A 27,015-nucleotide genomic window follows, 5' to 3' on the forward strand; every position below is an offset into this window, starting at 1 on the left:
CAATTAATAAAATGTATCAATTTTATTAACCACTTCTTCCAATTCAGGGTCAAGGGGGAGCCAGAGCCTATCATCACAGCAAGCAACAGGTGCAACACAGAGTACGCCCAGGATGGAATGCCAGTCCATCAAAGCCAGACACACAAATACAGAAACATATACATAGGGCCATTTTCCCCAGAAGCCAATTATATCCTTGGTATAGTCCAAAGTATATCTTTGGACTATGGGAGGAAACTCTTGCAAAACACTGGGATAACAAACCTGTACAAACTCCGAGCTTGTAGCAACCCAGGTCTGGAAGAGGCAGCTATGCTAACCATTGTCCCACCATACCCAACAGTTAATATAATAATTATAATATACAATTAATATATTTTAAACATCTTAAAAGTTTAGCAAAGCTGTTTCTAAAACAACATTGAATTAAACTCTCACAGATTGCTTCCTGATTGGAGATGCTGTGCACACACTTTGACACATCATGAGTTATCTTAGCCATGAGAAACTTCTGCATATGTGCAGAAGAAACAGATTTCTATTGGACACAGAATTGGACACAACCCTGCTTCTATGTTGTGAGTCTCTATAAAAGCACGTCTTAACCTTGCTGGAATCAATCCTCTAGGTCGTCTGACTGTGGTATTCCATTTCAAAAGGTATGTTATGTTACTGTACTTCCTTTGCATGACAAAACGTACAAAAATAATGTTATGTGTTTAATAAAATTAATTGAAATGTTTTTAAATGACAACATTTTAAAATGTAAAGTAATTCTTAGATTTTTGGGTGTAATAATTTATTTTACTTTCAGAAATGTTGTGAGGCTCTGTTCAAATCTTTATCAATATTAAATTAAAAAGGAAACAGGAGCTCATGCTTACTGTTTCTGGAACAAGAATTTAAATTCTGCACTATTTATTGCTTATAAAATTCACTGCATCAGTATGATTTACAGTATATGCGCCAGTTCACATCTGTACAGTAAGATTATATTTCATGCTTTATCAGAAGAAATATCAAGCACTATGTTAATAACCTGCTCTCTGTAATTGTTTTATGGAACATGAAAGATGTGTCTTTGGAGAAATTTGTGCAAATAATCTCTTCATTACTGTACAGATTATTTGTACAGTAAATCAGTAATGACAGTTGAACTGGAAATCTGTGGAACATGAGAATACTATATTCTTATGTTAAGTTTTGTGCCTTTAACTTTGAGGATTACTCTACTCTCATATCACAACTTTCTGACCTCGGATTTTCTCACACTGCTGACATTTAATCTCGTCCTCTGCTGATCACACACAGAAGTTCTCCTGACACAGTTTGCTTTCTGTCCCTCTCAGTCTCTGTCTCCTGGTATCTATAAAAGTAACAGTGTACATGTAAGCAAAAGTATTAGATATCAAAGACACACCCAGATGCTATGGTATTTGTGTGTTTTGAACATGATCATATTACTAAATACTCTATAGTGTTTTTCACTATTATTATAACTTTAAACAGTTTCTGTAAAGCTTTGTTTCAGTGAAGATAAGACAAGCCTGTCAAGTAGCAATCTTTAATTGACAGTGATCCAAATCTTCAAATGCATACAGTACAGCGCTTTGCCCCTAAATGGAATGTTCTCTAAACTGTGCTACAAGCAAAACTTTGAAAGAAACTGATTTAACTTTTCAAACTCTTGCAATGGACAATGAATGCACAGGCATATTAACAAATAAAGACACAATTTCATAGCTGTTTCTGACACTTAGGCCACTTTACCTGAACCCATACTCATTCAGCACTCCATTCAACACAAAATTTGAAAGAATACCTGACAGAAAATAATTTTACCATTCATGATACATTCTCTTGGTTTTGGCATGGTTGTTTTGATTCAGAGAAGCAAATTTTCCAATCAAATGAGTGGAAGATTGTGAGAAGGCATTGACAAATATCTAAACCCTAACCCTAACCTAGCCCAACCCCTTGCTAGGGTTAAGGTTAGGATTCCCTTATAATGTCATCAGTTTTTCATGGCATGGCTGTGTTTTAGGGCAGAAATGATACTTAAATAAAATAGTTATTTCAATGTTTTCTAGACATTTTTTTCTGACATATACAGTATGGCTATACAGTATGCTGTGCTTTTCCCCAAAATAGAATGGTATCTAAACTTGAAAATAACTGACTTAACTTTTCAAATTCTTGCAATGGGCAATGGATGCACAGGCATATTAACAAATAAAGACACAATTTCTTAGTTGTTTCTAACTCAGGCCACTTAAGCCTGAATTCATACTCATTCAGCACTCCATTCAACACAAAATTTCCAATGAAAGAATACCTGACAAAAATACATTTTAACATTTATGATACTGTACATTCTCTTGGTTTTGGCAAGCTTGTTTTGTCTTTTCAGACTAAAGATTTGATTCAGAGAAGCAAATTTTCCAATCAAATAAATTGCCATAAATGTAGTTCATTATGAGGAACCAATTGGACAAAATGAAAAGAAATGGCTGCACATAAATATAAAAATATACAATATACAATTTTATTGTTCCAACAAAAAAAACAAGACTAATAATATACTGTTTTGGAATCGATATATATTAATCAATCTGTCTTGACACAAATAGTTCGTCATTCACTCTGGGATTACAATGATATGAATAGCAGCAGGGTTGAAATACTTTGCTAATAACTGTTTTATATCTATTCTCTTAAGTTAAATCAGTCTTTTTTAATTAAAAAAAACATCCATATTCTCCAAGTCAAGTCTATATAATTGCTATCCTGAATTAAATATTATTTACATAGACTGATTCATATCCAATCGAGTAAAGGATGGGTTGACATTTGGTTTGTTCCAGTGTATAACAGCTAATCCTGAATGGATTATTCAGATTGAAAGACATTCTACTATATCAAGTTTCATTGATCAGGCAAAATTATCATTGACTTGCAAGTTACAGGGTTTTTCTTTGGTTGAAGTCCTTCTTACATACAGACTGGTTCTATCCCACCAGAATGGGATCCTTCCTGCATGATCCTTCATGGATTCCTTCCTGATCACCCATGGGGTCACTTCTGAGTGGTTTGTGTAAGGAAAATGTGTAAATGAAATCCCTTTGGGAACCTTTAGTCCAGTTTCCTGAAATTTGTAAGTTAGCTTCTCTCGATGCCGAGAAATATCAGCTCTACTCCAAGGCTGCAGGATCACTGAGCTCTTTATCCTGTCCTGTGAGGACAAGTTGCCTGGAATCTAGCTATCCTCATAGGGTCCACCCTGGAAAATAGGTCACCAGCAACAGGGATACCAGGACCAACCTTAGAGGAGTGGGTGGATGAAGTTGGTGGTAGCCAGTGGTCATCTGGTGGTTTACAAACATGAACTCTGCTATTGGGACTGTCCTTTTCTTTCAGGAAACAAGTACATATTTGTCCTATATCTACTTTGTTATACAAGATTCAGTATAACAAGGTAAGTTAAAATCTTATGAAAAATAGTTATACAAGTAACTCCAATTGTACAGTATATTCTTTCTGCATTGCCATCATGAACGATATTTGGTTGTTAGCATCTTTAAAAGTAATTGTTTTAGGACAGAATGAGACACACTTGACATGCTTTGTAGAAAAACTATTGAATATTTATTCTGTACAAAGTTCTGCATCATTAAAAACAAAGCAGAATGCCACACCTATCCCATTTGTTTAATAATCAGAAAAATGTAGGGTTACCCTGCCCTACCAGTTCCTGATTGGCTGATCGAGGTGGAGGATGAGTAACAGTGCTCTCTGACATTAGGGTTGTAAACAACCTGGGATGAGACTCTCCCAAGGAACCTCCCAGACAGTAAAGCGCCAGAGATTACCATTTATTAGGGTGGCTGGAGAATCTCAGCCCTGGGAGTTGTTCCTTATCAGGAAACTCTATCAGCTAGAAAAACACCTGAAAAGTGAACCAAATGTATCCAGCACCACTGAGAGAGGGACTGGCAAGGGAGCAGCAAACTTAATTCCTGTATTTTTAATAAGCCTTGCCGCTACACCGGCTGTCCCATTCCTACTATTCCTTTTTAATGTAATTTCAGCTAGAATAGAATCTTTTTATATTAATCCCTATTGTATCTGTGTCAGTTTGGCATTAGGTATAGCAGATAGGGTTGGCAAATCAAAAAACTTAAAAAAACATAGGATACTAAGACTTACAAAGGAATTTAAATTTGCTGTGTGAAATGAAGGTGGTTGTGTATCTTACTCAGACTAGTTGACATACTGTACATGTGATCGTGAGGCTATGTTTTCATTGGAGTTTTAAATTGAGATGATGCAGCCATTCAGAATGTTTGCTTGAGGTGTAATGCAGCACACATTCCATGGTACATTGAAAGATAACACCTAACACCTTTGTATTATTTCAAATAATCTGATGCAGGACAACACTACTCTGTAAAACCACCAGGTGACACAGTAAATCCTTAATAAACCATTGTGTCTCACATATAGTTAATCTTATTTTAACAATTACATGTAAATCTGTAATCCATTAGTGCTTTCCTGTGCTAGTCACAGTACTGTGCAGTAACGCTAAAATATTTTTATTAAATACAATCTATAGAATTCTTAGTAATTGTGTATAAACAGTAATTAGAAAGCATAATTATATTTGAGGTTTTGATCAAATATATTATACATAGTGGTTTTAAAACATATAATAGTTAGAAGAAAATAAACAAAAAAAAAACAGTTTAGTAGTTTTCAGTGACCGAAGGAATGACTTATGATTGTGTACCATAACCTCGTCACTGTGAGGTATTGGTGGTTTAGTACAAGAATTCTCGTCTCCCATGCCTGTGTTTGACTTCCAGCCAAGGCCAAGCAATTTGGGAATAATTTTTCTCCAATTACAAAATTGTATTTTGTATACCATATTATTATTTTAATTTTTTATTTTAGTTTATTATGTTAATAATATGTTATTATTATGTTAAGTTTAGTATGTTAAATATACTGTGATGTATAAAATTAATATTAAAAATAAAAGTAGGGCTGTTTCACGAAGCAGAATTACTCAGTTGGATGTACTATATATAAACAGTTTATCATTATAGTCCGCTTGTTTTTTTTTCAGGTTTACATAGGCATTCAAATAATCGAAATCGTCTTAATGCTAATTTAAGTAACCAGTAATTAGGAAAATTAGTTAGATTATAAGAAATACATTCAATACATACTGTATGGGCTTTAAAAACATGCAATATAATACTGTATACACTGTACATTATACAGTATAAAATATACTGTTTTTAAATTCACTGTTTTTTCTATCTAAAGAAAAAGCAAAAAAACAAAAAACTGCAAATTTCCTCACAGGATCAATAAAGTATCTATCTAAATACAGACTATATTTGTACAGTATATCATTAATTTATTTGTACTGTATGGTGCTGTTTGGTTATGTTGGGAACTGTTTCGATTCACATGGCCGCTGCTTTGAAACTACAGTATATGCTGTGAAGGAAATACTTCCTGTTCTGTTTAAAACAGACCATACCAAACATAAAAGGAGTTGGCCACCTTTAATCACACAAACAGTGTGCTGTAGAAAGTAGCACTTGGGCTGCTTTCATTCTTAAAATAAAACTGTTATTCTGTGGTCCCTGAAGTTTCAGGGCCATGGTGAATGGAAAATCATGCTCCAAGTGCAGTTTTACAGAGGAGTTTCGGAAGTCTTCAAAAAACCTGGTGGGAGGGAGGTTTTATTGAGAGGTGATGAAGTAATAATGCAGGCTGATTGAAAGTGGATCTGTATGATTAATATGAGCTGAAAATAGGGCAGCAGAGTGGCTGGAGTGAATGCAGATGTTAAAATAGGAAAGGCGGGTTGGTATAAATTGAATATAATTATAATATATATTATATATACTGAATAAGTGTGGGGAAAGCCTTCAATAGTCTGCTTAATTGACTGATTGGGATTGGGAGGGTCACCTGACTAAAAAATTAATTGCCTTTAAGAGATGAGTCCTGAGTGAGTCGCCCGGGTTGTGCTGGCAACATCAGGATGTGAGCTGCTCTCAGCCCGGGTGTAAAATAACGCCATTATTTCAGGCACATTCAGGCGCTTCCATATGCCCGGCAGTTAGCCCCTATGAGCTTAAGGGACTCTGAAGGTATTTCTATGACTTGCCAGCAGTGGGCTGCATCTTTCTTATGGTTCTCCACCTCCTCTCACCTATTATTAATGCAGAAAAATGAAATTATCTATAGATGCATCCCAAGTGTATTCAAAATGCATCAGGAGATGTTTAAGCTGCAGCTGTGGACTGCAGTCAGCTGTGCAGGAATTACAGGATACTACTACTACAACCCTTACACTTATATATCACCTTTTCTGGACTCTCCACTCAAAGCACTTTAAGGGTAATGGGGACTCCCCTCCACCACCACCAATGTGCAGTACCCACCTGGATGTGATGGCCAATTCAGAGATGAATTCCAGGAGCTACTGTAGTTGCTTAACTGAATACAATCTGATCTTGCCTTATGAAACAAAAAATCCAGACTTTTAACGATTTCTACACTAAAGTTATCTGGCTGAGTTATATGACTTTGTGAAACAGACTCCTGGTGCTCATTGAAAACCCTCAGTAATCTAAACGCAACACAAATGTGGTTAGAACAAGCCTGTCAAAATATTAACAAAATAACCACAAGTGACCAAGTTAAAGATTTTGGTGCAGATGTTTATGAAAAAACTGGAATACCCTACCACAGCCAGCTAAATAAATATATTATATGTACAGTATATTAATAAATTAATATAATTGAAGACATTCAGAAACTATTTATTTTCAGCTACAAAAATTTCCCTTTATTTACATGATTCCATATTAATATTCCATATTACATGGATTTAACGAAGTATAGTAGTGAAACAGATTGAATGAAAAAATTGTTTCGCTAACATGTAATTCACCACAAGTGCCACCTATCAATTGTTTTGGCCAGTGAATCACACAGCCAAATCACACCACAGGACGGCACAGCACGGCAAAGCCAGTTTATCGCAACAATGAGTTTTGCCGCACATCATGAGTGGCTGAGTCTGTAAAAAATCCATTGGTGTCTAACACCTGGCAGCTTTGGCACCACTGTTGCCTTCTACCACTCTCATAGCTCTCATAGAGGTCAACTCACACACAGGTGCAGATGTGATTGTTATTGATGTTTTTCTGTCTTCCTTTAAGAAAGAAGAACAATGGCACTATCCAAAACTATCAAGACAATCACCAGAGCAGAAGATGTAAGAAATGACGCCAAGATGATAATGAAACCCTATGCCAATTGGGAAGAGTTTCTGATGCCAGTTCCAATTTCAATAGCCATTTTATGAGAGCTAGTCTTTATCTCTTCCAAAACTGACTTCTCCATCAATAAAAACCCTCCAAAGGATGGCTACAAGTTCATTCGCTACCCAGAATCCTTTCGAGCCTGTCTCATGCAAGTGTGTAATGCTGGATGGGGTGCGTTCAATGAGGCCCACAAGAACATGGACCAGATTTGTCTCCTCTCTGGCAACGTGCCAGAGTGTGTGAAGATGGCCGTCAGACTGATTCTCCAAGATGACGACAAGCTCATCTAGCTCATGATTCCTGACCAGCTGCAAAACATCAGCACTATAGCCGAGGAGTGTAAAACACGGTCAGAGCTCACAGAGAAGAAGTCCATCTCTGTCATTGAGCTGATCCAAGAGCTGATGGAGGCCTGTGTGAATGCAAAAGCAGCCTGTGGTGAAGAAGCAGAACGAGTGAGGAGAAAAATAGAGGAATTCAAGCTGAGGAAAATGGCTACAGAAGAAGGTAAACAGCGAGCCAAGGAGGTCTATGACAATATGGAGAGGCAGCTAAAAGAAGCTCAGCAAGAATTTAAAAATGCCATGTATTTTCTGCCTAATGGTTGGAATGTTATTGGTATGAATTTTGTGCAGGGCCTTACTAATGCAATTAATATGTGCCTTGGTTTTGGGAGTGTTCCTCAGATTTTGGATTTCTTTAAAAGCCACCAAGAAGAGAAGGTAAATCTCACAAATCCCATTGCACTGGGCAATGTTTTTGCCATATCAGAGATTCTCTTGAGCCATGTTGACCAAATTGCTGCTTTTTGCAACAGTGATGAAATAGATTGGGGCAGTCTTTATGATCAAAAGAAAGAATATGCAGTGTCTGAATGGGTGGCAGACCAGGTTAAAAGAGTTCAAGGCTTTATAAACAAACAGGAGGAATGCAGAACCAAATTACTAGCACTAGAAATATACACAAAGGCATTTGAAAGCTGCTCTGATCTAACATGTATAGCACCACTAGGAAAGTGTGATGAAGACCAAAAACAAAAGCTCATTAACGATATCAAGAATCTGAGAAGACTGGCTTTGAAGTTTGATTCACAGAGCAAAGGTTACGCAGGGTCCTCTGCATTTACTGTAACCCCACCACAGCTGGCAAAACATCAAGAGGAAAGTGACACTGTTAAAAGTGCAGAAAAAATCGCAGTTGAAAATGTCAGATTCCGCATAGAGCAAAACCGTGCCCAGCTGGATCAAGCACAAAACATGTTCCAGAACAGCTTGGACAATCTGGGCAATTACCACAAGGATCTGACTGAAATCCTCACCACAGACAGCAGCTTTGAGGTGAAGGAGATTGACCTCAAGACCATGATTAAGATGCTGATGAAGGGACTGGATGCAATAGGTAAAGTGAAGGAGCAGTGGGAAAAAATGGTACACTTTTTTCAAATGATTTCCAATATACTCAAGATATGCCTGAGCACATGTCTGACGGATTTAATCAAAACAGCTGGAAAAGCAAGTTCTTCTGAGCTTAACTACTCATCCAGGTTGTTTCTCAAATACATGCTGTACAACTATGCATTTCAAGCCTCGAACATTGCCAGTCTGGTCAACATGATCTCTGGGTCCTACACAGAGATTTCCAACACATACCTGATGGATAGCATCAGCAGCCTGGGGAAACTCATGGCTTTAGATCCCAGTAATCCAGATTTTGACTCGGAACGGACAAACTTACAGAAAGGTTGTGAAGAAGCAGGGAAGGGCATAATAATTCTTGTGCTGAAAAGTAAAGATGATTTTGACAAAATTGCAAAATCAAGAATGGAGAAAATCGAAAGTGCATTCAAAACAGTGCTGCCTCCCACCTCCGAGGAAGATATACAGGTAATTAGAAAGACCGTCGAATTAGATATGATGAATCCAATCCAATATGCTTAAGCATGTGTTCATTGTGTTCAGCTGCATTTTAAAATATCTTTATGGCTCTTTCCCTATTCATTTAGATGAAACCTCTTTATTATATTTCTATCAATATGTATTTTTCCAATGCAGTCAAACAGAATTGCTCATGAACTTCCAACCTTTTGAAGATGACAGTTTATGTGGTTGAGAAAATCCAGCAGTGATTCAGCAGAACTGAAGCTTTGCCTAAACAATAACAAGATGCTCCAGGGCTGGTAGGGGATGGATGTCCAGGGTTGTACAATAAGCTGTCTGTTTCACAAATGTTCTTGCTTAATGCACAAATATGTTAATTGCTCCCTGGGGGGAGGGTGGTGGTGCTGCTTATCAGCAATCTCTTCATCTTCTGTATTTACTCTTGCATGAGGCTACTCTGTGGAATGTCATTCCTGTACGCATACATAATAAACTCACTGAACCTTACTCACGGCAAATCTGATTAAGAGTGTTCATTTTCTACACTGGTGATGGAAGGGATGAGCTACCAAGCACAGAGCTGTGCAAAGTCCAGTGGACTTCACAGGGTAGTAGGGTCTGGCATTTCAAGGCCAGGCAGGAAACAAAATGGGGAGATCCGGTCAGATGGCTCCAAGAGACAGGCTGATTCAACGCACAAACCCTTAAGGAGAGTCTACTCTTAAGACCAGGCCAGACGTGCTCTTTTGGGGGGGGCTCCTAGCAAGCAGTCCTCTGGGGAAGAGCCTGTTAGCGGACAGGGCCATTTTAACAGGGCTGAAATTAGTGAAATGTGAGAATTGACTGGAAGAAGCCCTTTTTCATCGTCATTCAATATATTTAAGAGGTGATCTCACTGAGGTCTTTAAACAAATAAAAGGAGAGGGGAGCCCAGCCTGCAGTGTCACTTACCAACCAGAGTGCTGTACAGATGGACTTCAAGTTGCAGAACTTCATGGGATGACAGCAGTGGGTGTGTGGCAATCCCTTGGGGGCTGTGTTTTCTTTTATTTTGCAGATAATGGCCAGAGTTATTTTTAGGGATTTAATCTGTTTTTTGTGTCTGTTTCAATCTAGATTCCAAGCCTTCCTAGAGCAAACAGTATGGCAGAAAATTTCCACTGATTGAATCATACTGCTACTGCTTGGATTTCCAAAACCCATCAATTAATAGACACAGGTGACACATTAAATACAGTATGTGGGGGCTCCAAGGGGAATGAGACCAGACCTGGAACACAGGAACAGAGAGGAAAGTCAAAACACAAAGGAACAAAAGACAGTGCATCTTGATAGTTCTGTATAAGATAAGATATGATCACTTTATTAGCCATATACAATTTCTTGCATTAGGAATTTGTTTTTTCACATACCCCAGCTTGCTCACCATGAGACACACAGGTACACTGACAAGGAGAGTGACGCTCGGGGTCAGAGAGCAGGGTCAGCCATTAATACAGCACCCCTGGAGCAGATGGGGTTAAGGACCTTGCTCAGGCACCCAACGGAGTAGGATTCCTCTGCCGGCCGCAGGATCCAAACCTGCAGCTTTCCAACCACAAGCGCAGATTCCTCAAGTTCCCCCAATTCATTCATTCATTTCTGCCTTCCTCTGTGCTGTTTCTGGGGAAAACAACAAACTTGTGCAGGAAGAAGGTTCCTAGCACCTCTAAAACTGCTAGGTGGTGCAGTCAGCTTCAATTTCTGTGTAGCACTGTGATGCATATAAACAATCTATTTTGAATTCTAATGGAAGTAAAATGTGATTGAGTAAATCATGGTGTCGCAAAATGGCCCGAGCAGTGGCCAGAGCACGTCCTTTTCCCCAAATGATGGCAACACTGTAAAGCACTCAGTTACATCAAAGTTCAATTTATTTACAGTGCTCTTCTTCCTAACAAGAAAAATACAAAAAGATTTACAATAAAACAGCTCCTAAAACAAAAGGAAAAAGATCCATCTAGAACTCTACACACTGTACTCGGACACTCTTAATCCTTCACTCCCGAACATCCAACTCAACTAACCTTCTAGGCTGAGGAGCAGCTTACTGTATATCGTTTGTAAGCCCCTCCCCGTGGAATAAACCATTATCCTAATTATCTTTAATTTTCCACACAAAATGTTTCACAATTCATTCAGTCTGGTCATAATAATTTCCAAAACAAAAGAAGAAAGAAAAAAACAGATGTATCCAAAAATAACATTTACAGCTTCCTTTTTTACCCTTTCCCCAAGTAAAAGTAAAAATGGAATCTTTCCATTGAAACCTGCATGAGGTTTTTCCTTTACACGTTATAAATATGCCTTTAGAAGTAGGGGTTAGTTTTGGACCATTGGCGTCACCATAGGCTGACAACATGACAGGACCAGGAAGTCTCGAACAACAAACAAACAATAAGTACCACACAAATGGAGAGCGCCGTCCATTCACACGATCGCAACATAAAAAAAATGGTTTATACAATATGTATGCTTATATGGGTATGTATCTGGATGCCACTATGCCTCAAATTAACAAATGAAGTCACCAGCCAAGCCCTGAGTGTGCCCCCTCAGGAGGTAGCTAGCAACTGGCCGGTGGAATGTGTGTATTTGTGTGATTTTCCTGTGCTACCCATGCCTAGTGACAGAGTCCTCTGTCACACTTAGAGACTCCCTGAGAATCCCTGAGAATCAGACTAGCTAGCTTTAACAAAAAGCAAAGGATTTTAACAAAAACCTCCTTGCTCTCCAAAATAAAAGAAATACAGTTTAAACTATCAGAATAAAATAAAGAATGGGACTGGGATACAATTTCACATTTACCATTATGATACAATGAGTCACTGAGAGAAAAACAGAATTTGCATTAAATAAAGCATACAGTGGTGTGAAAAAGTGTTTGCCCCCTTCCTGATTTCTTATTTTTTTGCATGTTTGTCACACTGAAATGTTTCAGATCATCAAACAAATTGAAATATTAGACAAAGATAACACAAGTAAACACAAAATGCAGTTTTTAAATGAAGGTTTTTATTATTAAGGGAAAAAAAAATCCAAACCTACATGGCCCTGTGTGAAAAAGTGATTGCCCCCCCCTGTTAAAACATAAATCAACTGTGGTTTATCACATATTTGGAAAGCTGAGTTCAATTTCTCTAGCCACACCCAGGCCTGGTTACTGCCACACTTGTTCTCAATCAAGAAATCACTTAAATAGGACCTGCCTGACAAAGTGAAGTAGACCAAAAGATCCTCAAAAGCTAGACATCATGCTGCGATCCAAAGAAATTCAGGAACAAATGAGAAACAGAGTAATTGAGATTTATCAGTCTGGAAAAGGTTATAAAGCCATTTCTAAAGCTTTGGTACTCCAGCGAACCGCAGTGAGAGCCATTATCCACAAATGGCGAAAACATGGAACAGTGGTGAACCTTCCCAGGAGTGGCCGGCCGACCAAAATTACCCCAAGAGCGCAGCGACGACTCATCCAAGAGGTCAGAAAAAGCCCCACAACAACATTCAAAGAACTGCAGGCTTCACTTGCCTCAGTTAAGGTCAGTGTTCATGACTTCACCATAAGAAAGAGACTGGGCAAAAATGGCCTGCATGGCAGAGTTCCAAGACGAAAACCACTGCTGAGCAAAAAGAACATAAAGGCTCGTCTCAGTTTTGCCAGAAAACATCTTGATGATCCCCAAGACTTTTGGGAAAATACTCTGTGGACTGACGAGACAAAAGTTGAACTTTTTGGAAGGTGTGTGTCCCATTACATCTGGCGTAAAAGTAACACGGCATTTCAGAAAAGGAACATCATACCAACAGTAAAATATGGTGGTGGTAGTGTGATGGTCTGGGGCTGTTTTGCTGCTTCAGGACCTGGAAGACTTGCTGTGGTAAATGGAACCATGAATTCTGCTGTCTACCAAAAAATCCTGAAGGAGAATGTCCGGCAATCTGTTCATGACCTCAAGCTGAAGCGCACTTGGGTTCTGCAGCAGGACAATGATCCAAAACACACCAGCAAGTCCACCTCTGAATGGCTTAAGAAAAACAAAATGAAGACTTTGGAGTGGCCTAGTCAAAGTCCTGACCTGAATCCAATTGAGATGTTGTGGCATGACCTTAAAAAAGCGGTTAAGGCTCGAAAACCCTCCAATGTGGCTGAATTACAACAATTCTGCAAAGATGAGTGGTCCAGTTATCGCAAACGCTTGATTGCGATAACTGGCAATGAGTCTTTTACAGCGCTGTGGAGGAATTTTGGCCCACTCATCTTTGCAGAATTGTTGTAATTCAGCCACATTGGAGGGTTTTTCGAGCCTTAACCGCTTTTTTAAGGTCATGCCACAACATCTCAATTGGATTCAGGTCAGGACTTTGACTAGGCCACTCCAAAGTCTTCATTTTGTTTTTCTTAGGCCATTCAGAGGTGGACTTGCTGGTGTGTTTTGGATCATTGTCCTGCTGCAGAACCCAAGTGCGCTTCAGCTTGTAGTTTATCTCCTGTCAAGCACTCCTGGAGTGGATGCACCTTTAAATAACTACAGTACAGACCTGTACAGGCAGCTAGATATAAACTATGCTTCAGGCATAAAGGAGACTCAATGTCAAAAGACTCCTGGAACAGATGTACCATTAAATAAGTATAATGCAGGCCTGTACAAGCAGCCAAAATAAAAGCAAAATGCTTCAAGCACAACATTTAACACTGTCCCCAGAGGAAACTGAAGGGCAACCCATGTAACCCTAACTTTCAGATTTTTTATGTGTCTTACTCAGTACAGACATTAGAAATAAATATCCAGGACAATGTGACTTCTACATTGGATAAATATTTGAGTTATTGAACAGATATAAACAATTCTGCATCATTTTTCATGAAGGCTGGACCTGGAACGATTTTCTCCGCATTCCAAAAAATGTCAAATAAATAATAGAAAATAATGAAAAGTATACATTATTCATTGTTTAGTTCTATTGCTTATTGAAGCATCAATTATTTCTTCATTTACAATACCTAAGATCTGCAAGATATCTTTAGCCTTTGATGCCTCATTGTCTTTAAATCAATCACTTTTTAGACTACCAAGATTAAGTATACAGTCTAAACCGATCAACGGGCCAGTATGGTTTCAGGGAGGTGTTAGTGAGATGGAACACATAAGTGATAATCAAACATCTCTCCCAAGGAAAGAATTTTATAACTATGCGATATTAATATCTTACAAAAACATTTTCTCAGCAATTCGATGATTACAGGAACAAATTATGACAGACAATTATTATATACAAGTGAAGGCTCTGACTTTTAACAATTTGCCCAATGCAAACTCAGACAGGTATTTAACAGTAGTGTGTCTCGCTGGGTTAGCTTATCTCTTTGTGGTGTCTGGCACAATGCCAGTTATACAACAGAGTCACGCACAATAAACTGCTTTTATATAAAAATTTAAATAGACTTTATTCTACTCCCCAAAACCTGGCAAAAGATAAAAAATGAAAAAAGGCACAGGAATATATGGAAAATTTAAAGTTCATAAAGGATCACTGCTGCATTTACTGTAGATCTGTCAGCACATACAATCTTTCTGAACATCCACTGTGAAGAAAGACTTCAATCTCATTTATTCCTTTTATTTGCATCCTAGAACTATCAAAAGTACCAGTTCACAGAGATAAATTTCACACCCTTTGTATCATTGCTAAAAAATAATCTTGGAAAAACATGTGGATAGTACAGAACATTTTTACAAAACATCATTTAACAAGGTTGTAAGACAGATAAAAGAAAAGATATCATATAGCCTACAGTGAAAAAAATTATGAATGTAAGCATGTATGGAGCCCATTAGAAGTATTTTTGAAAAGTGCAGAATATTGCTAATAATGTAGGAATTGTTTTGGTTTTTTTTGTCTTCCTCTCCTGATTTTTCTTCACCTTGCATCTTCCCATTGGTAAGATATACAGTATTTTACTATATAGAAAATGAACACTTTTAGTCAGGTTCTCTGTGACTAAGGTACATTGAGTTTATTATGTATGTATAAAGGATTGGCGTAGCCACAAAGTAGCAGTGAAATTCAAAGTATGAGTCAGAGTGTGCTAATTTGTAAAATGGAAGTTTCTTATTTTGTATGGTTTGCTTGATGTTTTTTGGTTCTGTAATATTCTATGATTTTACTTATAATTATTGTTTATGGTGTAGTGGTATGTCTTTTGTTTGCTTATGGTGTAGTGGTATGGCCATTTTATTATTTTTTCAATAAAAAATGAGTCAGGGTGTCCCTGTTCATATAGACACATAAGACTAAGCAAAGAAGATGAAGAGATTCCTGATAATTGGCACCACCACCCATCCCCTAAGGGAGCAATCAATATATCTGTGTATTAAGCAAGAACATTCGTGAAACAGACAGCTTATTTACAATCTGCATGTCCACCCCCCACCAGCCCTGGAGCATCTTGTGATTGTTTAGGTTTGGCATACTTTAGTTCCAGTTCTGCTGGATCACTGCCAGAGGGTGTACTCAACTAGGTTTACAACACCTCTTGTTTCTTACGCAACCTATCCTGCCCAGCAACAGTTAAGGGCTCCAAGAAGCTCTTAACCCTTTCCTTCAGCACCAATCATCTTACCAAATAATGAAAATAAATGAAAAGAAGGAAGGAAATATTTAGAAGTTGAAATAAATGTAAGAATTATGGAAAGTTATATGAGAAAGAGAAACTGGAGGGTGCTGGTAAGGGAAAAAAAACATTTTAGATACTGTAAGAGACCCAGGGGTGAAATTAAGACTTGTTGGAGCGTCTACTGTGTATCTGTCAGCTGGCAATTTATTGATAGAGACCCAGGGGGAAAATTAAAACATTTATTGATAAGAGCCCAGGAGGAACTGGAACCTGGTGCTGGGAAACAATGTACTGTATGGCCTGGGAGGGATATGGGAAGCTCTGACACACCTCTCAGTGAACATTGTCTCCGGTCATTAAGTGCTCATTGGCTGGTACCACTTCTAGCAGGTGGGGATATTATTTCCCTTTACTGTATATATAGTGATGCCCCATTTTACATCAGCCACTACTTATAGGAGGAGAAGAAAATCTGAACTTCACTCTCTATCTTGCAGCACAATAACTGTAAGTAACTTTTTGTATTTTTTATTTCTGTCCTGTCTTGCATAACTGTATCTGCATGATACAATTCTGTTTAATCTGCATTTCACTTTACCTTTTGAAAGCATCTATCTGCATTAGTATTCAAGGATCTTATTCAAGTAATAATTCTTTTTGTTTTAAAATAATGATTATTTAACAGAACTAGCTGTAAAGTGCAGGAAAATGTACACACTTTTATATATGTAATGTTAAATGTTTTACAAAATGTCACTACATTATGTTCTGCTCAGATGTAAGCATTTCTGAGCCCCAGTGTTATAAAAAGAACTTAAAATAAACTCAATGTCATAAAAAAAGAGTAAGACTCCTGGATGAAATCAGTAAAGTCCCTTGAGTTTACAATTAAATTAAGTGATATACATTTTCCAGTGATATGTTACTCACATTTATGGGAAAACAAAATTTAAGCATACAAAAAAATTCTATAAACTACTAGTATTTTAATGCAAATGAATGAAGTCAATAGAAGATTTATAATACTGTCCATCCATGCATTTTCTAACCACTTTATTTAGAATGGGGCTAAAGGTGATGCCAGAGCCTAATCCAGCAAGCAATGGACACAAAGCACACTCAACCACAACATACCAGAGACCAATTATTTTTCCCCAGAAGTCCATTAACCCACTAGTATGTCTCTGGAGTCTGAGAGGAAAGCACAGCATCAGATCAGATAAATAACATAAACACTGGGAGAACTTACCAACTCCACACAAATAGCATCCTGGATCCGAACTCAAACCTAGGGCTCCAGAGCTGCTAACCACTGCACCACAGTGCTGCCCTAATAAAATGTCTCCACTTACACTAATCTCAATTATAATTATCAGCTTTTAAGTATTCATGTTTTATTAGCTCATTAAATTATTATACTAAATTAAAATATTAAATGTATTAAAGTGTTCATCTTACACACGTTCACTTGTCTTATAATTCACAGGAACAAAAAACTACCTTAATAAAAATATGTTTTAAGACAGTAGTTTAAAGTCACTTTTTCCAGTGAATAATACCCCAAATTTTCACTGTTTTAAAGTCCAAAGTGTTCACTCATTCTTTCTCTAATATGAAAACTGTTATTTTTATTATTAAAAGTCACAAAATGCAAGATATTTGTGCTCTTAAGGACTGGATATGTATTTCTTTTCCATGAATACTAAACTATTTAAGGTTTAAGAAGTGTGGCTTTACCTTATGTGTCAATAAAACAAGGATACTGGTTCATTATCCTTTATTAACTGAACTTTTAACATAGAAGAATTGTTTTTTTCTCTTCTAGGTTAACTGTAATGAAATATATAGTACCCAATGAAAAACAAAACATTATATAAGGAAAGATATGGGGCCTCCCTATTAACAGATATTTTTTAATTATTACCTGGTTTACAGAAATATTACCATTGGAGCTAAATTTCACTTGATACAACAAGGAAAAATATTTCTTACACAATAACATTCTTTAATTAGGATCAACAAACTGAGTAACAACAACAATTGCTGAAATGCTATACTCTAAACTTGCAGCGAGTTGAGAACTCTGATGTTTTATCAAATAAAATGGACATGATAATTAAAAGAATAGACAAAGTGGAATGGAAATTAAAGTAGCTACTGCAGGTCACAGCTTAATAATGTATTGACATAAAAGCTGAAAATGATGTTTTATATACTATAATTATACCAGCTTATGGTGGTACAGTATACTCTGTATATGCTACCTATATTAAACCATTAGGACCAACCTAATATTAAACCATTCCACTGGAACCTCAAGGGCATCACATACCTTAGGATTCAGGTGACTCCCAAAATCTTACATCTGTACTCTGTAAATTCTTATTTTGTTGTTCCTCTCTTTATACAGAATATTATCTTCACAAGTAGGCAATGCTGACCTACCCTGAAATACCACCTAAAAAGCTGACAGATTCCCACCTTACATTCAAATAGAAATTTACACTTTAAATTCAAATAGAATTTCTGACCTATTTGGAAGAGGGAAATGTAAATTATTTGAGTGTCTCCAAGTACAGTAAAATATAATAACAAGACACTAACAAGAGTACGATATACTGACAAGTATCTCCAGGTCACACATTATGTGGGCATCAAGAACAATGGTGTTGTTTTTTTCAATGGTGTTGAGTGGGAACTCAAATAAGTTTTTATTCAGGTTTTACACTCTCTTGTGTAACTTGCATGAGGCAGTTTCCCTAAAATGCTTACAGATAACTTGGATCTGACAACTGGGGTGCTGTATAGTGATACTTGGAAAGCTATTCTTCTGTTGCCTTCAACAATCTCTGTCAGTAAACAATATAAAAAAATGCAGTACAAGATGCAGTATAACCGAGGTATTCATTTTCGATCAATTGTTCTGTTGGTGAATGTGGAACTGTTTTTATTTCATGTGCATGGGAGCGAAACACAGAGATGCTCAGTGTATTTTTACTCAAAGTAATTAACCTAGAACAGTCCTTAAATATATTTCTATCTATCACACTTTCCTGTGTTTACAAGATTGGCAGTGTTCCATAATCATGCATATCCTCCTACCTCCCTATTTGCCAAAAACATCTTTTAATACAATTGGTCACTTACTGTAGGTTCATAGAACGCATTCCTATACAATGGTTTATGCATAGTAGCCCTCGTGTCCACTCAAGTATTAGCATGCGCTGTATCGACGTAGCTAAATACATAGGCTGCGTATTTGACACCCAAACTAATTTTATTTAAATAGAAAATATGTAAACCCATCTCAAGCTTTCTGAACCTGATTAAATTACAGATTAAAAAATGACATAATTTTTCTTTATCCAATTCCCAATTTTTCAGTGCACTGTTTTATGGTAAACTGTAATATAGCTGTGGCTGTGCCTGATTTTTTTTTGTCTTTTCCTTAATTTCATTTTAATTTATCTCTTTTTTACATTTTTAAGAGTTTAACAATGAAATAATGTTTTATCTGTGATTACCTTGTAAAATTTAATAAAACTGAAAATAAAAATAACTGAAATTGCTAAAATTTTAAATTGCAGTCTGCCACCCAGTGAATCATTGAAGTACTGCAGCTCGTGAGTTTTTCAGACAAATCATTACAGTATTAAATGTTTATTAAGGAAGTAGTGCTTTTCTGTGCTAATCATACTGTATGCCTACGGTGCTAGCAACACAATTTAATCGAATACAATAAATACAGTACATTGCAGAGAAAGGAAAGTGTTATCATAATGCTACCACAACTCCAAATGAGATACTATATCTCATGACTATATATGTCATGATACTGTATAACTGACAGTTATTTTTTTAACTACATACATTATACAGAATCATTAGTAATTGTGTATAAACAGTAATAAATGTTAAATAATTGTGGTTATAAAAATATATTATACATAGTGGCTTTAAAAACATTGTATTTAAAAGCAAATAAAAATGTAAAATAGAAAAAAAGAAGCCAGATTAAAATACATTTTGAGTAGGGATTTAAATGACTTTGTCTGTCACATGCTGTAATTCGCATTGTAGCTGATACAAGTCTGCACTCTATAAAGAGTTTTTCTTTAATCAAAGAAAAGTTTAAACCAATAAACTGTTTGTACTGTTTGTACTGTTCTGCTATATATTGTCATAAGAGGTAATTATGCAAAATACCTGCATGAACTGTAATTCCTTCAGTATAAACTCATGTACACCACAGTTGTGCCATATTCTAGCTAGTGCGTAATTGCACTTATACAAAAAGCTAAGATTTCTTAAAAGGCAATTAGGTAATACATATTATTTAAATATAAGTTGTGAAAAAATAATGCTCTTTTAAATGTCATTGGTTGGAAAGAAAACAAAAGAGTAACTAAAGATATGTGCAGTCCACATAAACAGAACTGTTAATTTTATTGGATTATTTTATAAAGTTGAAAAAACGGAGTTAAATGTTCTAATTTGGTTACACAGGGCACAAGTACAGTTATAACAGCATGTAGAGCAGAACTCGAAGTTGCTTACAAACATTCTGGTATTGTATTCAATTATGCACACCAATTACAATTTTTATTAAATGGTTATTCCATGCATCTAAGATTGAATAATTTCTAAATATACTGTAGAGAGGGAATTATTCTTTTGGTCTGTTTCTGTCCGCAATTTGTAACATTTTGTGCCTGGCTGGGTACCCCCAATTTGTGACATTTGTATTAAAATATATTGTAACTACAATTTGCATAAAGATGTGGTTAGGTGGTTCTTGGTGTTTATTGTATTTATGTGTATATTGGGAAGAAATACAACAAAGTTTGAAAACTGCAGGTTTATATATTGTGTAAAATGTTTTCAACATTGTGTAAAAGTATGAAAGGCAAAATGTCAGGATCTCGTGTCAATTAATTGATACTTGGAATAGTGAATGTTCAATCACTATCATACCCATCATCCTATGGGCTATGATCCTGTGGGCTGTGATTTAATGTTTTTGCAGATTTTCTTTTATACACCCAAATGAAAAAACACTTGGTTTGGATATTCTGTGTTAATGACAGGATGATAATACTTCGGATAACTAGACAGCTCTGCATAAAGTGCTCTTTACGCTGTTGCAATAAAGAGTGACTAGACTTGACTTAACACTGTAAAAATGTAGCAAATCCTAACACAACCATGAAAATCCTGATGTTGTTTTAGGTGACTTAATCTTTATGTTCATTCAATTTTCAGAAAAGAAGATGGAAGGCATCATCCCAAAGAGCAAAGCCAAAGGTGTTGATTTCTGTGGTGTGGATTCAAATTATTATATAGTACGCTCTGATCTTGGCTGTTACATGTGGTCAACAAATTTCCATCAGGGAACCGACCTTACTGTTTACAGCTTGCACCCCTCCTGTCAGGGTGGAGACCACTACCTTGCCTATGACAACAACACATTTTACATCATCAAGGGCAACGTTTATCGCCGTGTGTCCAATATGACTGCTGACACAGATGCTGTGGTGTATGACCTCCACCCAAACTGTCGTGGAGGTGACCACTATCTGTCTGCTTATGGAAATTTCTATATTATCTTTAAGAGCAGAGGCGTGTACCGCCGAACTTCCAATATGAACAAAGATAGTGATGCAGTAGAATACACCCTGCATCCCAATTGCAAGGATGGCCTGTATTACTGGGGCACAAAGAGCTACACTTACTTTGTCAAGCCAAAAGATCAGTGGGGAATCCAGTACCACAAAACTGATAACCTTAACAAAGATACTAAGGCAGACACATTCTCAATTCATCCTGATGTAGTCAACTTCCTTCCTGGAGGGCTTGCTGAGACTTATGGCTCAGCATTTGGGAAATGGGAGCTCCTTAAGACCATTGCCAATGATTCTGAAACTCCCATAACCTGGGAAAAAAAGATAACCCGGAAAGTGGGCTACGTCAAGTCCAAGACGTCAAGTATAGAGCACAACTGGAAAGTGTCAATGAGCGCTACGTATCAGTCAGGGACTCTGACTGAAAGCATTGCCAAATTCCAATTCTCATTGTCAGCAGAATATGGCGGGAAAAGTGTCAACACAGAAGGCGAAAACTGGGAAGAGGCAACTGAAGTAGCAGAGAGTGTGAACCTGACTCTGAAGCCCCACCAAAAAATATATGTGTGGCAGTACAAGCTTGGCTTTGGCAAGGAAGATGTCCTGTTATGCCGTGACATGAGATTTGATGATGATCCTACACCACCTACTGACATTCCTCTCCCACCAGCCAGAAAGTAACATCTTGCTGATTCTCTGGATGTGTGAGGTGTTATCTTTCAGGGTTCTTCAGGGTTAGTCATACTGTAGCTTGCATTAGGGATGAGGCTTGAATCTATACCGGAAGTGGTTTATTAATAAGAAAGCTTTTTTTGTAAATTACTTGCTGAGAAATAGAATGATAGAAGTCATGTTTATCATTATCTTAGTTTTAGGAAGGAGAATAATACAAAGCAATATACTGTAGGATAAAGTGCTAGTGTGACAAGAATTATCTCAACCTATGTAACCAAAAGTACTGATCATTAAATCTGTTTACCATTGATTACATTTACATCTATAGATTCTTACATTTTAAAAAAACAACTGTTTATAAAATTGTTATTCTGTGATTTCATTTATTTCTTAATAAAGTGTGACATTGCATTGACCTTGTTTAGACACTGTTTAATCATTTTTTTATATTAAATAACATTAAGATAACTTAATAAGTTAAAAAGTATGTAAAGGCTTCAGCTCCCCCACTGCAGTAGTTAGAAAAGAGATAGATAAATAATAATAATGTATTATTAAGGCTTCACTCAGAAACCTTCAGGGTATCATTTGAGGTAGTTGCCATAGGTAGGCTAAGATAGAAGAAACACAGAACAGGTTAGATTTTGGTGTTTATTATTAATTCTGTTAATTAACTTCATAGTCAATAATTTAAACATTAAACTTTTAAATTGCAGTCACTTCCGCCATCCTCAATCAATTACTTTTGAGAGGGTAAAAACTGGTGAAAGGTGTCTTATATATTTTTTATGTTTCTTTAAGAGTTTTTACTTAGCTACCTTTTAAAAGTTTCCTCCTTATAAAGACTGCATCTTTTGGAATGTACCCAGACCACCCACACAACTAAATTGGATCTCCTTCTATAGTGTGTAGTAATAGCCTAATAGAGAGAGTGAATCTCCAGAGCCATATCAGATTCAGTGCTGCAGGGCAACCCCTACATCCAGACCAGCAGCAGAGACAGACCGAGCCCCTCCAGCACAGCTATGCAGAATCTCTAGCCAGACCAGTGGACTCAACAGACTCCAAGCCGGGAGAAAAACAGCATTACCTGAGCCTCATCTGCACACGGCTCATGAAACAAACCACTATCATGAATTAACATAATAATAAACCATTTTTCTAAATATTAGTATAATTTGCCTCATTCCAGAAAACATAAAATACAGTAATTGTATTGCAGAACAAACCTGTTATAAGCATTAGCTTTAGGGCTAAAGTGCACAGATCTTGAGTTAAAAAATATAAAGGGGACAGACAACATATTACTTTAAGAAACATGGTATCAGGGAGACATGTCCATCCAGTGTCCCCCAGGCTACAAGGAGATCATAGTGCCCTCTGTTAAAAACCCTCAATCCCTCAGGGCCGAGATTGTGATGGAATTATTGGATGGAACAGAGCAGAGCTCAGTGTCTCCATATAGCCTATAAAGAGAGGACAGTGTGGTGAATGCTGTCCCCCAGGCCACTGAATATGGCCCTGAGGCAACCTATCATCTGATTTTGCATGTGTGTTTGGGTGGTCTGTCACTGGCATGCAAAACCCCTCTAGGCTCCTATGATGTACTGGTGGTCACCTTTCAGAGAAACCTGCTCTCTTTGTAACTACGAAAATCAGATTGTCTCATAGAGGTATTAATCAGAAAAATCTCATTTTCTGTTCATCAGCTCTTCAAAAATCTAATTAAAAAAATAATTAGACTAGATTAATTACAGTTGAACACACCATTTCCCTTCATTGTCTAAAAAAGTATCAATTTCTGTCACTGGGACACTGACACATGAAGCTCTTTATATTCCAAACATTTGTAATAATTTCCATGTGAGAAATGAATTTCTACCCTTCACCAATTAGTCAATTATAACTTAGCAGCAATTAGATTCCTTTAGCAGCCTCTAGTGGAGTTTCACAACTTTTGAGGAAAATTATTTGATGTGAGTGATGATTAAACCTGAAGATGTTTGAGAAGGTTGCATCTCACAGTTGCATCAGCATGTGTAGGCTGCAAAAGGAATAGGTTAAGGCTCAATCTGTTATAGGATTTGATTTAAATATAGAATTTGCTATAACATTTCATTTTGGAGTGACATTTGATCCAGGCTTGACATTTTACAATAGTGCAAATTATTGACAGAAATTCTTCAATCTCAGAAATATTGAATGCGTCTTTGACTTGCTGATGTGAGGTTTAGGGGAAATGCAGGTGTGTCTACCTGCCACTCCTCTTGTCAGTTTTCAATTTTCTTGTTTTTATTTACTTAATACTGTAACGCTACAGGGTTCACGTGGGCACCTTCGCCTGCTGCCGCATCAGGTCGGCCCCGCACCGTCGGGGACTCAAACCCGGGCCTCCGGCGTCACTCAACAGGGACCCAGCCTGTTGAGCTAAAGAGAGATCTCCCCCCAGCCCAGCGGCTGCGGGCCCTGCTATTCACAGGGAAGGGCGGTGACGTCACCGCTCTGGTAAGCCGGCTCTCACAATCAATGGTGGCCGTATGCGTTACATTGGTGTCAGCAGTGGGATTTGAACCCACACCTCCAGGGAGACTGCGAGTTAAGCGGTGGAGAGCCAACGGTGGGGGGCCGACCTGATGTGGCGGTGGCGAGGGTGCCCACGTGAACCCCATAGCGTTACAATACGTTTTATCCTCTTTTCCCGTTGCTTTTACTACTTTAATATGATTATGTTCCCCACCTACTGTAGCCATTTCTTTTTGCACATTTTATACTATTTGGAGTTCCAACATGATTCTGATCTGTTGCCAGCTTCCCACATCTTTGCTGTTGAACTTCAAAACCACCTTATACTCTCCGGATCCAGGATTTCCTTCCTGGTTTTTGTCTCGTCATCCAAGATTCCACCAAAATACTCATAAGATACTCCCCGCTGCAACTAATGCATATTTAATAGAATTATTTTCTGGTAAATCTACATATGAGTATTGTGTTATCAAGATCCTGCATCCAATGAGATATATCCATCGCAGCAGTAGTGGTTGCCTTTTTCTTCCTTCTCCACTAGTGGAGGTACTGTGCCTGCTTTCTGCACAAGGCTATTAGATTGTCCCACACTGGTGCCGACCTCAGCAATCTACTCTCCCTTCATTCCCTGGAATGCACTCCTTTTTCCAACAGACCCCCTTGGCCTACTGAAACCAGCCAGATTAGCATTACTCAACACCTGATCCACGAACAACAGACTGTTCTATTATATGACTTCATCAAAGAGACAAATTCAATTTCCCATGTTTGACTTCAACCTGGCACAAACATAATGATGGGCTCTTGTTTAACAAGATTGTTCTTCTGGGTTACAGTTTGTTTCAACAATCTTAACCTTCTGGCAGTGATGGGGACATCATTGATGTTTATAATCCCCTTTTTCTGTTTAAGTCCTATCACTGTACCTCTATCTAACCTACTCTTTCTTTCAAAGATTTTGGAACATGCTGTTACAATTAAGTTACTTGCAAGTAACATATCTGAACCCCAACTACACAGCACTGCAAATGTTTAGAGTAACTAACAATCTTATTATAGCTTCTGATTTTAATTCTCTTTCTGTTTTTTATTTTTCTTGACCTCCGTGATGCTTTTGACACTGTTAACCACAATGTCTTACTTTTTCATCTTCAGACTGTTTGGAGTTTCTGATATTGCTCTTAAATGGTACAAGTCTTACCTCACTGATTGACATCACTTTGTCTATTTTGGTAATTTGAGTTCTGAAATTGGACTCACTGGACCCCCTAGTCTTCAGCATTTACATGTTCCCACTTGATCAGTTATAAAGATCACATGGCCTAGATTATCATTTCTATGCTGATGACACTCAATACTAAACCTTACACTAAACTGGCTGCCTCTGTTTTCACTAATTGCATCTCTGACATAAAACATGGATGACTCAAAACTTCCATCATGTAAAGCCAATCCAGTAACCCTATCTGTACTGTACAGAGGGTGATACTTGATCCAGGCTTGATTTTTGACCCTCATGTGCAACATATTACGAAAACATCTTTCTTTTGAAAAATAATCAGAAATGTCAGACTATGTCCTATGTTGTTACTAACTGTTGCTGAAAAGCTAGTCAACATTTTCTTTTTTTTCTCTCTCTCATTAATTACTGTAATGCCCTTCTCACTGGGGTATCTAAATACACATTAAACATACTAATGTTTGTCCAGAATCCGGCAGCCAGAATCTTGATTAGGTCTTGTGTAATCTTCTGTGATCACATTACACCTATCCTGGAGTCCTTGCATTGGCTTTATATTGGGTTTTGTGTCAACTTCAAAATTCTCACTTATAAAGCTTTACATGGCTGGGCACCTCAGTACCTGCCTGAGTTATTATCATCTTACTCCCTACCTCAAAACTTTCGTTCGTCTAATTCTGTCTGTACCCCAAGCCCTTTTACACTCTATGGCTGACAGGGCCTTCTCCTGCTATGCTCCAAAGCTCTGAAATCTCCTTATGGGTATCAGAGAGTCACCTTCCCTGAGCTCCTTCAAATCTAGATGCAAAACCTTCTTCTTTACTTTAGAAGGTCTTTTATTTAACTGGTTCTCTGTCTGCCCCTTTGTAATGCTGCTATCAGAGATAGTCATTTCATTTGTGCTGAATATTTTGAGTAACGTCTGTACACTCCAGGCAGATTGAAAGAATATGTGCATTCCTACTATATCTGCATATATGGAAAATCCAACATGAGGAATTATTGTACTGGATTAATTTAAAGTTATTGCAGACATATTGATCTCCAGCGAAGATGATGATGCAGCTTATGA

General features: G+C 37.3%; 1 protein-coding gene and 1 pseudogene across 2 annotated transcripts; both read left to right on the plus strand.

The window, feature by feature from the left end:
- The first annotated feature begins 7,258 nt into the window (after positions 1–7,258).
- Positions 7,259–9,289, plus strand: LOC148836531 (uncharacterized; annotated as a pseudogene).
- Positions 9,290–16,319: 7,030 nt separating this feature from the next.
- LOC148836532 (uncharacterized) lies at positions 16,320–22,592 on the plus strand. Of its 2 annotated transcripts, none has more exons than XM_088914458.1 (2): positions 16,320–16,391; positions 21,147–22,592. In XM_088914458.1, the coding sequence occupies exon 2, from the start codon at positions 21,155–21,157 to the stop codon at positions 22,184–22,186; it is 1,032 nt and encodes a 343-aa protein (XP_088770584.1). In that variant the 5' UTR covers positions 16,320–16,391; positions 21,147–21,154; the 3' UTR covers positions 22,187–22,592. The 2 variants fall into 2 exon arrangements, 1 of the variants encoding a protein (XP_088770584.1); XR_016090989.1 differs by lacking the exon at positions 21,147–22,592 and adding an exon at positions 19,472–19,507 and having other exon boundaries at positions 16,342–16,391.
- The last annotated feature ends 4,423 nt before the right edge of the window (positions 22,593–27,015 follow it).

This window comes from Atractosteus spatula, chromosome 4, assembly GCF_055471065.1.
Source record: "Atractosteus spatula isolate fAtrSpa1 chromosome 4, fAtrSpa1.hap1, whole genome shotgun sequence".
Taxonomy (NCBI): Eukaryota; Metazoa; Chordata; class Actinopteri; order Semionotiformes; family Lepisosteidae; genus Atractosteus; species Atractosteus spatula.